General features: G+C 45.8%; 1 protein-coding gene across 2 annotated transcripts in view; it reads right to left on the bottom strand.

Moving 5' to 3' along the window:
• Window positions 1–5272: 5272 nt before the first annotated feature.
• Window positions 5273–13469, bottom strand: part of LOC135226411 (uncharacterized) — a 55708-nt gene continuing 47511 nt past the window's right edge. For both annotated transcript variants that reach the window (XM_064265934.1, XM_064265935.1), the window contains exon 7: window positions 5273–5679. In XM_064265934.1, coding sequence (XP_064122004.1) covers window positions 5614–5679 — 66 coding nt within the window. In that variant the 3' untranslated portion in view covers window positions 5273–5613. The remainder of the gene's footprint in view (window positions 5680–13469) is intronic.

The raw sequence follows: 13469 nt of genomic DNA, 5'->3' as shown, positions 1-13469 counted from the left end.
TTGAAACCTCAATGCCCCTACTATGGCGAAACACTGAGGCAAGCATAGAACGATATCCCTTAATTGTCAAAAGAAAGACGGCCACCTTAATGGCAGATGAAGGAGAAAAATCCACAATCTGACTTAGAGTGGTTTCAGAAGAGACTCCAGATCATTTGCACCAGTCTCTAAAATTAGACCACTTGGACTAATAAACTTTGGATTATGAAGATCTCCTTGCTGCTACAATAGACTTCGCAACTCCCCTCGAAAAAACCTTCTCTCGGAGGAGACGTTGGATAGTCTGAATGCAGACAGCCGTAGAGTGGATAAGTTTTTGTTGAATTTGTTCCTGTAGTGCGGTTGTCTGAGTAGATCTACTCGTTCGGGTAGTCTTCTCAGGAAATCTATTAAGAGATGTAGGAGTTCCGGGAACCATTCCATCGCTGGCCAGAATGGAGCCGGACCAGTGTCATTCTTGTGTTATGATGGTTCACGAACTTGTTTAGGACTGCTCTTATTAACTTGAATGGTGGGAAAGCGTATAGGTTCCAGGTCGACCAATTGAACATCATCGCATCCACCGAAAGAGCTTGGCTGTCCGATACCAGAGAGCAGTTAAGAGGAAGTCAGAAGTTCTTGTTGGTGGCGAATAAATCCACCATCGGTTGGCCCCAAAGACACCACAGTAGACGGCATACATGGTTGTGTAACATCCATTTGGTCGCTAAAACTTGATTCCCCCTGCTGAGTTGGTCTGCTCTCACGTTTAGCTTTCCTTGGATGAACTTTGTGAGGAGAGTTACGTTGATTGTATCCGCCCACAGCAGTAGTTTCTTTCATCGCTTCGCATAACGAAAAGGAGTGATCCCCCCACTGCTTTTTATATACGACAGGGCCATGGTGTTGTCCGAGCTCACTAGAACCACTTTGTTCCAGACGACTGACTCGAACTTCATCAAACCTAGATGAATTGCTTTCAGTTCCTTTACGTTGATATGCAATTCCCTCTCTTCTGGAGACCACAGACCCGAAATCTCCGTCCTGTAGCGTCGCTCCCCATCCCCAATCTGATGCATCGGCAAACAGTTCAAGGTTTGGGCTCACTGGATGGAGGGATTTCCCTTGCAACAGTCTTTCCTCCGAGTTCCACCAATTCAGTTCCAACTTGATTCCTTCCAGAATGGGAAACAAACGAATCTGGCACCTTCTTTCATTCCCAGTGCTCTCTCAAATAGAATTGGAGATGTCTCATGTGCAATCTTCCCCAAAAGACGAACTGCTCCAACAAACCCAGTGTCCCTAACAGGCTCATCCAGTCGTTGGCTGAGCATTGAGACTTTCTCGTGAAGTCTTGTATTTTCTTGAGGCCCGCACTGACCCGCTGATTGGACGGAAAAGCCAGAAAAACTACTGAATCCATCTGTACTCCCAATGAAGTCCTGACTTGGGACGGGATCAATTGTGATTTCTGGTGGTTCACGATCAGACCTAATTCCTTTGCTAACTGAAGCGTGACTTGAAGATCCTCCGCACACTTCTCCTTCGACTGCAAACGAAGAAGCCAGTCGTCGAGGTATAGAGAAATCCTGATTCCTCTCAAATGGAGCCATTTGGCCACAGGCGTGAGAGCTCTTGTAAACACCTGCGGTGCTGTCGAGAGACCGAAGCACATCGCCCTGAACTGGAACACTCTTCCGTTGAACATGAAACGCAGATACTTCCTTGAAGCTGGATGTGGAAGTATGCGTCCTGCAAGTCTATGGAGACCATCCAATCCCCCTGTCGAAGAGCGGCTAACACCGATTGGCTGGTCTCCATAGAGAACTTCGTCTTGCATACAAATTTGTTCACGGCACTTACGTCTAGCACTGGTCTAACCAACAATGACTTGGGGACTAAAAGAGGCGGTTGTAAAGGACTGGGGAAGGTGGAAGAGAGACCGCCTCTATGGCTTTCTTTTCTAAAAGAGATACTATCTTCTCCTCGAGGATAGAGCATTTTCCTGAATTTTGCGAGTAGGAAGGAAACGGGATCAGGAGCATCGACAGGGGAGGGATCTCCTTGAACGGGATCCTGTATCCCTCTTTGAAGACCGAAACTGTCCACGGTTCCGCCCCCTTCTCTCCAGACTTGCCAAAACTCTTGCAGTCTGGCTCCTACTGGTGTGCAGAGGTACCCACACTCACTTTTTGGTTGTTGGAGGTCGATAGCTTTGGGAGGTACGAATCTCGTCCTCCTCGAGTCTTGAGAAAGGGCGTGAGGAAGATCTGCTCCAAAAGGGCTTCTCGGGTTCAGGATTCGTTGCAGGACGCGAAACCGTAGTTTGTATACTGTCCTTGGCTTCTTAGCTATTGTGCCAAAGGGTCTTGAGTGGCTTTCTGTGCTAGTGACTCCGCAATCTCCACTACTAAGGGTTGCGGGAACAGAAAAGTGCTTATCTTGAAGGAGCGAACAGTCCCCAACCCAGACTTCTGAGAACGTGATACTCCTCTCGCAGTGAATGAGCACCACAACTGTCGCTTCTTCAGCACTCCAATCGCAAATACCGAAGCCAGTTCCGACGCACTGTCCCTGATGGCTTTATCAATACAGGACATCACACCCGCAAATTCCGACATTTGTTGCTTCAACAGGCCAAAGCTCTTGACCTTCTTCCTGAGAGCACCAATGGACCAATCAAGGAAGCTGATCACTTCCAGTACCCTAAAAACATTCTTGGAGAGATGATCCATTTCAGACGACGTTAAAAAGATCTTGGCGGAATTAAGGGCGGATCTCCAAGCTGCATCGACTAGACTGGAGAAGTCCCCTTGGGAGGAGGCAGCGACTCCCAGAGAGAAGGCTTCCCCAGTTTCATACCAAACTTTACTCTTGGAAGAGAGTTTGGAGGGAGGAAAACAAAAATCTGTCTTCCCTTGATCCCTTTTAACACTAAGCCAATCATCCACTTTCTTTAGTGCTTTTCTGGCTGAAATTGAAAGCACCAGCTTCATGAAAGTCGAGGAACTCGTCCTGGTGTTCCTCGCATACGTACTGCGATTCTGGAGGAGGGGCGGCAGGAGCGAAATCTTCCGAGAAGTTGTCGGCAAAAAATTTCAGTAGGAGTTTGTAATTAAGACAGTACAGACTCCTTCTCTGCTTCCGGAAAGTCTTCTTCACAGAGATTCTCTGTAGAAGAGACTGGGGAAAGGCCGACAGAACAATGTCCTCCCAGTTCTTCCTCCTCTGATAAAATATCCACTGCTATCCACTGCTCCAGCAAGGGGAGCGTGAACTGGATCCGCAATCGGTAATGAAGAAACTTGCGGTTGCAGCTACTGAGTACCGGCAGGTGGCAGGGTCGGCGGCAGGGTGGGTGGGCGGGTGGACATTGGGGAGCGTGAGCTGTCACGCACAAGCAAACGCCAACTGGATTGAGCGCGAGCAAAGAGTCTGGCGCCAAAGCAAGCAGAGCTTCAGTACACGTCAACGTTTGCGACTGACCTAGCAGCCCTAAGATATTGTTCTAACTTAGACTGCATATCTTGAAGGAAAACAGGAGCAGCAGACGCAAAAGCGGCGGCATCCGACTTGGCAGAAGCAGGAGTGGCAGGTACACACGGGGAAGCGACAACTGGCGCCACCCTTACACACCTCTCGAGGTGTGTAAGGCAGGAGAAGACAAATCTGGAGAATCCGAGCGTGAATCATGATGCTCGGCAGTCAAAGACAAAGCGAGTCTAGAAGCTCTCTTATTACAGTTTGCCTTGAGCTCGGGAGACTTGCGCTTGGAAAATTCTTCCTGCGAAGACGAAAACTTCTCTGGAGATTCCCAAAAACTACACGAAGGACCTTCCTGTCGCCTGAAAGAAGGTTTCTTCTTGGGTACTTGTCCCGGAGAAAGCTTGCGTGTTCTCTTCAACGGGCGAGACTCGTCTGGAAAACGCCATCCCCTGCGCGGAGTCCTCTGAACTAGAAACGGAGGAAAGACACTTCCCTGAGTCGCCTTTTCGGTGGCGCTCAGCAGCAGTTTGGGAAATAGCAACAAAACTGCTTGAGGGGGCAACTACTCAGGAGCAAGTCCTGCTCGCCTCCCTTGGACTGTCAGCATGCGTCCTCCCAGGGGCTGGGGAGTCTGGCAGAGGCTTAGGTCTAGGAGAACGAGAGGGCCGAACAGTCACCTCCTCCACAACACTCGCACTAGGCACTGCACTCAAACACCTTTCCGACAGTGGACTTAATTGTCTCGCTCATCTTCCTCCATGGTAGTGAGAATTACACTAAATTTAGAGTCCATTTGGGACTTTAAGATATCGGTAACAGTGTCGGGTTCGTGAATTACAGTCTGGGTTGGGGGAATTGTTAGAAATCAGAATGTTAGTGACAGATTCTTCCTGACTAACTAATTCCTGAGACACCAAAAAAGAAGTCCTAGCTGACGCTCTCCTAATTCTGTCTCTTTCCAGTTTCCTAACATACTTGTTAAATGCCTTCCACTCCTTCTCAGTTAGCTCCTTGCATTCATCACAGGTTAAGGTTGCACCGCAAGATTGACCACTACAAGACACACAAATGGTATGAGGATCCACACTGGCCTTACACAACCTTGTTTTGCAGCCCTTGCTGCAAAACCTATAATGAACTAAACTAGAATCCGACATATTCCTAGCAAAAATGCCTAACTAGCTGTAAATCAACACCGTTAAACCGCAAAATCATGCAGAGTACTTCACCAAAAATCCTGACGAAGATCGTATGACCAACGATGAAATTCAACCGAAAGGGAGCAGGAGTTACAGGCTCCATGGCAGAAAAAATCTTATCTTAGCTGGAATAGTTCCTAGTACCCCAGTAGGGGGCAGGGGGGGAAGGGATCACCTGACCTATCAACTAGCGCTACCGCGAGTTTTGAAATTCTGCTGTGACGTCAGAGACTATAGCCATATGTAACTACTGTACCAGGTAAGTTGTATACGTAAAATTAACTTTTGGATGAATGTGGCACACAATAGGTTGTGGTATCAAAGAATCTTTGCAGCAACCCTCTACCCCACAGGTACTACATTACTTCCAGCCTTTTACTGGCGAGCCAGTTTCCTTGGTCTCATCTTACTTAGTAATCCAACTCCTTCAATTTCTTGCTTTAATTTTCATTTCTAATTTTAAACTAAATACTTCTACAAGTTTAAATCACTGGCTTGGTTAACCCACTTTAATAATATGTACTGTAATAATAATGAAAAAAAATATATATTAATAACACAAAGTAATACTAATAATTTGTGGCATTATTATAACATTAAAGAACCAATTAAGGGAAATAATTTAATTTGTAAATAAATAACAATGTTACTGTTTACTTAATAAATGTATATATACCAAAATGAACTGAAACCTCCAGTACATCAATCAGATCTCTTGAAAAATATTCATGCTACTACAATACAAGTTTAGACATGCCTCTTTACATTTTGGAAAAATAGAACTCTTGAACCCTTTCAGTATGCATGCAAACACACAGATGCAATACATAAATGTATATCAGTAATTAAATATAAAAACTAAATAAAAACCTAAACTTTCCTTTTATGATAAAAAAATATTCTGATAAAAAAATATTCCAAGTTAAAAAAAGGCCATCAAACTGAAAGTTTATCGTCTGTTGTTTGTTTTTCCATCACTCATCTCATCACTGCTGCACGGCATCTCACTCTTATGCTAAAAAGGAAAAATAAAAATAATGCATCACTATGGCTTCTCACTAGGCTCAATTAAAATCCAAAAAGAAAAACATTCTATGAATAAAAAATATCCAAATTAATAAAACATTATAATAAAAGATTTTAAATTAACCCAATAATCATATAAATGTTTAATATCATGCTCACATTGTTCCCTGGATCAGTAGTCTTTCATATATTAGATAGAACAAAAACTGGAAGTATTCCACATAGCAAACCCTTTGGACCCTCTGGTATTACACTGATAAATTACTTAGCTTTTTTAATAACTGTACACATGTAATCAAGTTCAGTACAGGCAGCCCCTGGGTTACGACGCGGTTTCCGTTCTTGAGACGCGTCATAAGCCGGAACATTGTAAAAAATCCTAAGAAAACCTTACTTTTAATGCTTTGGGTGCATTGAAAACTATGTAAACTGCATTCTTATTGCATTTTTCATAAAAAAAACTTCAAATATTGATTATTTTGCATTTTTGCATCAAATATTGATTATTTTGCATTTCAAATATTGATTATTTTGCAACTCATCTGCCAGATGAGTTGTAGGCGTCGCAACCCTGGAAATAATGTCTGATGAATATAATTGAAAAGCGCCTTAACCTCGGAACATCGTAACCGGAACCCGTCGTAACCCGGGGACTGCCTGTATATCCTAGTTATACCGGACCGCTGAGCTGATTTAACAGATCTCCTAAGGCTGGCCCAAAGGATTAGATATTTTTACGTGGCTAGGAACCAATTGGTTACTTAGCAACAGGACCTACAGCTTACTGTGGAATCCGAACCACATTGAGAAATGAAAATCCATCACCAGAAATAAATTCCTCTGATTCCTTGTTGGCAGAGTGGGTCCCAGTCTTCTTAGCTGAATCCATAATAGCACACAGAAAGCACAAACACTCAAAAGCATAAATAAATCGGTCAAAACAAAGAAACCGGCTTGGGCAGGAGGACAGTAAATACAAACAGCCACACTCCAAGGCAGTGCATCACATGATGCAGACATGGTCAAGTGACCAGTCTTCACCTTGGATATGCATTGTTGCCGGATGCCACAGATTCTACATTGCAACCTTGTCGGTTTTTAACCAGTTTCCAGCTGGCGCTAGAAGATTATCCTATTGTTGAGACCAAAGGTTTGTTCTGCATATAAACAAATTGGGTATTTTAGCCTTTTAGAGGCTTAATATGAACAGAAATAATTTGATGACCAGAGTAGGCAAAACCTAGTTTCATTGACAGTATACTTTTTAAAAATTACATGTTTGGTCAGGAAATAGATTATGAAGTTGTACAATTGTTTTTGGACTTTTTTCCCTCATATTGAAGTTGCAGCAAACCCTTCATTCACTATTCCTTGACAGGAATTGTAATGACATCTTCTGTAATGTGCTGGTTTTGGCAAAGTTACCATTTCAATTCACAATGAAATAACAGTGTTGCAGGTAAGACAATAACAACAACACAGGTAAGAATGATGCATTTATGTATTAAGCTGAAAAGTATTTCATGAATTTACCTTTTTGTGTGGCTGGCATGCAGGAAATTCTTGTACAGTAGTATTGAGTTTTGAAAAACATACCAAATTTGTACTAATTTGTATTTTTCATAACGTAACAACCTGAGGTCTAAACATTAGGATTTACTAGCGCCAAGCTGGAAACCGGTAGAATTAAAATTACACTTGTGAGATCCAGGGACTAATGGCATCTATACCAGGTCACGGGGCATGTATACCCCGAATGCCCACGGCTACCTGTGACCCATCAGTTATATTTCTAACCCAGTTTAGACTGCTAGAGGGGTGGTTCGAGGTGGGCCTTTAACTGTTAAGACTCAGGTTTGTTAGTTATGAAAAATACAAATTAGTTACAAATTTGGTATTTGTTCATACACGAAACAAAACCTTCGGTCTTAACATTAGGATAGACTTACTATTGGAGGGAGGTAAGTCTCTACAACTGACTGGGAGTTTGCCACCTTATCCATTTTCCGAATATATAGGGAAATTCTAAGAGAATGGACAATGAACCTAGGACCAAAGATATAAGCGGATCTATTGGTTTCCTCCACTGGGTGTAGATACCATTCTACTGTTTACTCTTGTCCCTTGCGACTGGATCCACCTTCACCCCTCTTTTCCTTATTATCCAGAGGGGTGTGTTGCTACTGAAAAGTATATCATCAGCTAAGATAGCTTCACAGTATGGCTGACCATCTCACCTGCATCTAGTCCGTTCCAGCACAGCGGTACTGCTTCATATTGCCCGTAGTTAAAGGAGTAGGAAGAAAGTAGTAAAGAAAAAAGACCAGTCATCCCATTCATTCTACTTTCATACCTTCATCTTAGACTAGACGCAAACTGACCCGCCACGGGGCACTGGATGAACTATATCACTTGTTGGGCCGCCACCACTGGACCCAAGGAAAAGGTGTCCAAGGATCTATGGGCAACATCTTTCAAATAAAATGAGGTGAAAGTTGTTTGGCGCTTCCACACGCCAGCTTTCAGAATTTTATCCACAGACATGTTCTTCTTAAATGCCAGGGAAGACTCACACCCTGATGTCATGAGCTCTAGCTCCCACCTGGCTATCTGACCCTCTGTCTTCTGCAGTATAAGCATCTCTGATCGTCTCCCTTAGCCAAAATGATATTGTATTTTTGGACACTTCCTTCTTGTTCCGTCCTGTACTTACGAAACAACCTCTGGCACCCCGGCCTGAGGTGCCTTGTTCTCTTTAAGTACTCCCTTAGTGCCCTGACGGGGCACAGGAGCATTTCAGCTTTGTCGTTGTCTACAAAGTCTGCCAGGAAGGTATGGTAAAGGAGTCTAATCTGCCGTCTACTATTGTTGGATTTTGGGTCTTTGCCACGAATTCTGGGACAAACTCACACACCATTGATCTCCAACCTCTCGAGTGCTTATGAGATATGAGAGGCCATGTAGCTCCCCCACCTTTTACCCTTTTGGTTTTGAAGCCAGGGCCAATAAGAAGACTGTCTTCAGGGTCAGGCTCCTATCCGTGGACTGCCTTAGTGGTTCGTAGGGGGGTTTTGTCAGACTACTCAGTACCTTGGTCAGATCCCAACCTGGGGCTTTTTAGCTCCTTTGGTGGGCATGACTGTTCAAAGCTCCTCATCAGCATGGCCAACTCCCATGAAGACGATATGTCCACTCCTTTCATTCGTAAGACTGAGGCTAGAGCAGCCCTGTACCCTTCACTGCAGATACAGACATATGTTTTTCTGTTCTGAGATATATCAGAAAGTCTGCTAACTGCTGAATAGTGGTACCGAGTGGAGACACGTTCCCTCTACGACACCAATCACAGTATGCTGACCACTTTCCTTGGTATACTGTCGCAGATGATTTTCTGATATTACCTGCCATCTGAGTTGCTGCTTTCTGCGAAAACCCTCGCTCTCGGAGGAGATACTTGACAGTCTCCACCCGTGAAGCGATAGGGACTTCACCGACTGGTGGTACCTCTCCACGTGAGGCTGACACAGAAGGTTGCTCCATGGAGGTAACTCTCTTGGCACATCTACTAGGAGTTCCAGTAGGTCTGGAAACCACTCTGCTTTCGGCCATAACGGGGCTACCAGGGTCATCTTGAGGTTCTGAGACCGCATTACCCTGTTCAAAAACCTGACGGATTAGACAAAATGGAGGAAATGCGTACATGTCCAGATTGTCCCAGGGGTGTTGTAGCGCATCTTCTGCTACTGCCTCTGCGTCCGGGACTACTGAACAATACACTTCCAACTTTTTGTTGTACCTGGTTGCGAATAGGTCTATGATCGGTCCTTCCACAACATGAGCATCCTGTCCACTACCTGTTGGTGTAGGGACCACTCCGTTCCCAGAATCTGATCCCTGCGGCTCAACTTGTCGGCCACTATGTTTCTTTTTCCCGGAATATACCTGGCCTTGATGTCTACCAGGTTCTCTATAGCCACTGGTGAAGTTGAACTGTCATCACTGTAAACTGCCGAGAAACTAGGCCTCCTTGCGTTGTTTATATAAGCTACTACTGTGGTGTTGTCTGACATCAATACCACTGAGTGTCCTTTACTCTCTCCCTGAATTCTTGTAGAGCAGGAAGCTGCTTTCAACTCCAGCACGTTTATATGGAGTTCTCTGTCCTTGCAACTCCATTTTGCTGACACCATCAACTCCTCCATATGGCTCCCCAGCCTTCTAGTGACGCATCCGAGAACAGCAAGAGGTCTGGGGAGGATTGTTGAAGGGGGACACCCACTGTCAGATTGTCGTCGTCCACCCACCACAGCAAGTCTTTCCTCACTTCTGCCGACAAGGGAATTTGCTCGTACGGGTGATCTACTGTTTGGTGACCAAAACTCCTTCATCCTCCATTGTAGGGACCGAAGTGTAGCCTTCCTTGTGGTACTAGCTTCTCCAGGAGGTTAGGATTCCCAGCACCACCCTGGGCCACTGTCTTGTGCTGGCTGTGTCTGCTTTCCCAGAAAGGCATTCACCACTTGGTTTGCATTTCTCTACTCTTTGGTCTGTCGGGAATACTTTGGCTTGTGTTGTGTCTATCACCATTCCCAGATATTCCAAACGTTGACTTGGATCCAGCTGCGACTTCTGCTGATTCACCACAATACCTAGGCTGTGACAAAGCTGCAGGAGGGCCGCCACCCTGTCCCTGAAGTAATTTCTCCCTGGACTTTGCTATCACCAGCCAATCGTCCAGATATCTTATTAGCCTGATCCCCTGAGCATGCGCCCACGCCGACACGAGGGTGAACACTCTTGTAAAAACTTGAGGAGACGTTGTCAATCCGAAGCACAGGACCTTGAACTCGAAAGCTTTCCCTGCAAGACTGAAGCGGAGAAATTTCCTTGAAGACTGATGGACTGGTATCTGAAAGTATGCGTCCTTTAGATCGACTGTCAGCATAAAGTCTCCGATTCTGACTGCTTGTAGAACCGTTTTCGGAGTTTCCATCTTGAAACTGGTTTCCTTATAAACAGATTCAGCGTTGACAGGTCTATTACTGTCCTCCACTCCCCGTTGGCTTTGGGTACCAGGAAAATCCTGCTGTAGAAGCCTTTTTTTGTCGGACTGCATACTTGTTGCACAGCTCCTTTTTCCATTCATCTTCTTCACTTTGTCCTGCAGAATAGTGGCCTTCTGAGATTTGTGGGCATAAGTGACGTGGGTAATGGTTGATCTGTCAGGGGCGGGGTTACCTCGAACGGAATCAAATACCCGATCCTGAGAACATCCACCACCCACTGCTCTGCCCTAGTTCCTGCCACACCTTCCAGTGATTTGCCAGGCAACCCCCCACTGGTGTGGAGCCAGTGATGGGAGGCGCCCATCCTATCTTCTTGAGCCTCTCCCTCTTCCCCTATTGCCCCTTCCTCTGTTGTTTCTATTGTGAAAGGGCCGATGAGTTATCCTCTTTGGGGAAGAGGGTCTTGTGACTCTATTAGGGATGCTATGTCTCACTGTCTTCTTTCGAGGCATCTGCTGTTGTCTTCCCTCCAAAGGAGTAGTTTGACTGTTAGAGGTTTTCCTAACTGCCTGTTGCACCAACCTATCGTTAGTGTCCATCCTTCTTCTATCTATCGCCTCTTCCAGTATGACCTCTGGCAACAGTAGTTGCGATTCCAAGATATCCCTATTCCTCATGCTAACAGGGAATCCAAATCCACATTGCGGCTTAGTCTAGCCAATGCTGCATCTCTCCTCATTAGCAGGATATTTTGCCCAAACATTGGCACTTACGTTTGTCAGGTACGCAATCGCCTTGGACCCTGACTGTAGTAATCTAATGAACAATGGTTCATCCACTACTTTCCTTGTTGCTTCCGAGGATGCAATTTTCGCCACTGCTGTTGACCAAAGGTCTAACCAGGACGCAGCCTGAAAGACAGAAGAAGCTGTTGCTTTCTAACGTAGCAGCCTCTGGTACGTCATCGAAGGGCACTCCATTTTAAACCTGATCCAAGGTTAATCCAGGCCTTAACCTTACAACATTAGAGTTCATTTGTCTAGACAGCAAAGGGATTCGGTGTCGCATAATATTTCCTTTGCTTTATCATTGGAGGGGGAATAAATTTAAATGATGTATTAGATCTTAAGGAATTATCCCTCCCTGCAATCTTTGCGTTTACGTTGTTGCAAGACCGATTCCGCATGACTCGAACAAGGCAATTCATACGACACCTTGGTATCCCTCTTTAGTCCAAACGCCATGTCAATTCCAGGGAGGAAGCATACTGGCCGGTGTTTCTGTCTTCTCCGAAAGGCTATTGAATTGACGAATCAAATCAATAACCTCTGCATACGAGGCCAGAAACTCTTGGTTTTCTCCTTCCTCCGGCTCTAGTGTACCACTCTCCGTCACGAGAGATGTTGTCTCGCCTCTATTCTTCTGACAGACGGCCCGGAATTCCACGGCCGCCTGCCCCTACGGCCGCGGTCTCTTTGATCTTTGCTGGCCGCTGTTGGCTCGATCCCAGATAGTCAGCAGGGGAACGAGAACGTCTCACGGATTCAAGAGCGAGAATCTCGTCTAGATCTCCAAGATGACGGCTCCCTTACAGACAGAGGTAAGTTCTTCTCTATTAGCATTGGCATCGTTTTCGAGCGTCGGCGAGCCCGGCCTCGGCCTTCTATCCAGACGGACACTGCCTTCCACGAACGTATCCGCCGAGGTTGCCAACTCTCTATTTTTCGTACTTTTAATAGGAGCCTTATCGTCCTTCGTACGTATTTTGAACGGCCTTACGGGCGAAAAACAAAATGGGACCTGCATTCCATCCTCTGCTGCACCTTTCGCCGCCAACGTCGATTTTACCAGAGGTATCTCGAGTTTTTGCGATCCGAACTGGCAACTCCGCCTCGGCCGCTAGCTCGCCGGCCGTCACCTCTCTCGCTTGTTCAGACTCTTTGCGAACGGCTTCGTCTGCCAACCTTGTGCTTAACAGCCACTGATTTTCCGACCTTCTTGCTGACTTGGAAATGACAGTCTTGGTCCGAAGAAGAGGAAGAATTGATTCTTCTACCTCTTGGCCCGAGGATCCGCTAGGAACTCCCGAATCCTCCTCCAACGCTTGACTGGCGCTCGCCGTGACGTTATCGGACTCAGCGATGACGCCGAACTAGGAAGAAGACGAAGAAGGCGAATCAACACTTTTTCTTTTTGTCTCTCTTATTCATCTCTCCTCTATATCCTGTAATTTCTGCATTACAGTTTGCATTGACGGGTCAGAAGGCGTATTAGCGTCTGGGTGCATCGAAAAAGGCCGAGAATCGGTCTGTGACGTCATCACGCCTGCCATCTCGGAGTGTGACGTATGTTGTGACGTCATCCCTCTCGTAGGGATAGACTGAGAGGTTTCTGCTGGCAACCGCACGTTTGCTGCCAAACTACCTCCCACGTTCTGCATCGCTGTAAATACTGAGTGGGATGGTGAAGCCGCGGCATTAATTCCCATAAATTGCAAGCCCGGGGGATGAGGAACATTCAGCGCTGCCGGACCCTGCTGGAACCGTGACGTCATATAATGCGCAAGCAGACCATCCAAGGTTGGTACGCCTGGTAGGCCTAGCGCTGACCACGTACCATCTAACCTATGCGCTTGAGTAGCAGGAGCCTGGAACAAAGATGGCGGATCTCGCTCTACTTGCTGGGAACAAAGGAGAGTGCAAATTATTCATAAAATTACCCAAGGCCCCTCCTGACGTTTCCGATACAGAACCGCTAGGAGAAACCGAAGGGG

The sequence above is a fragment of the Macrobrachium nipponense genome, chromosome 14, assembly GCF_015104395.2.
Source record: "Macrobrachium nipponense isolate FS-2020 chromosome 14, ASM1510439v2, whole genome shotgun sequence".
In the NCBI taxonomy this organism is placed as follows: domain Eukaryota; kingdom Metazoa; phylum Arthropoda; class Malacostraca; order Decapoda; family Palaemonidae; genus Macrobrachium; species Macrobrachium nipponense.
The sequence above is the reverse complement of the archived record's forward strand: the minus strand, read 5'-3'. Positions and strand labels throughout refer to the sequence as shown.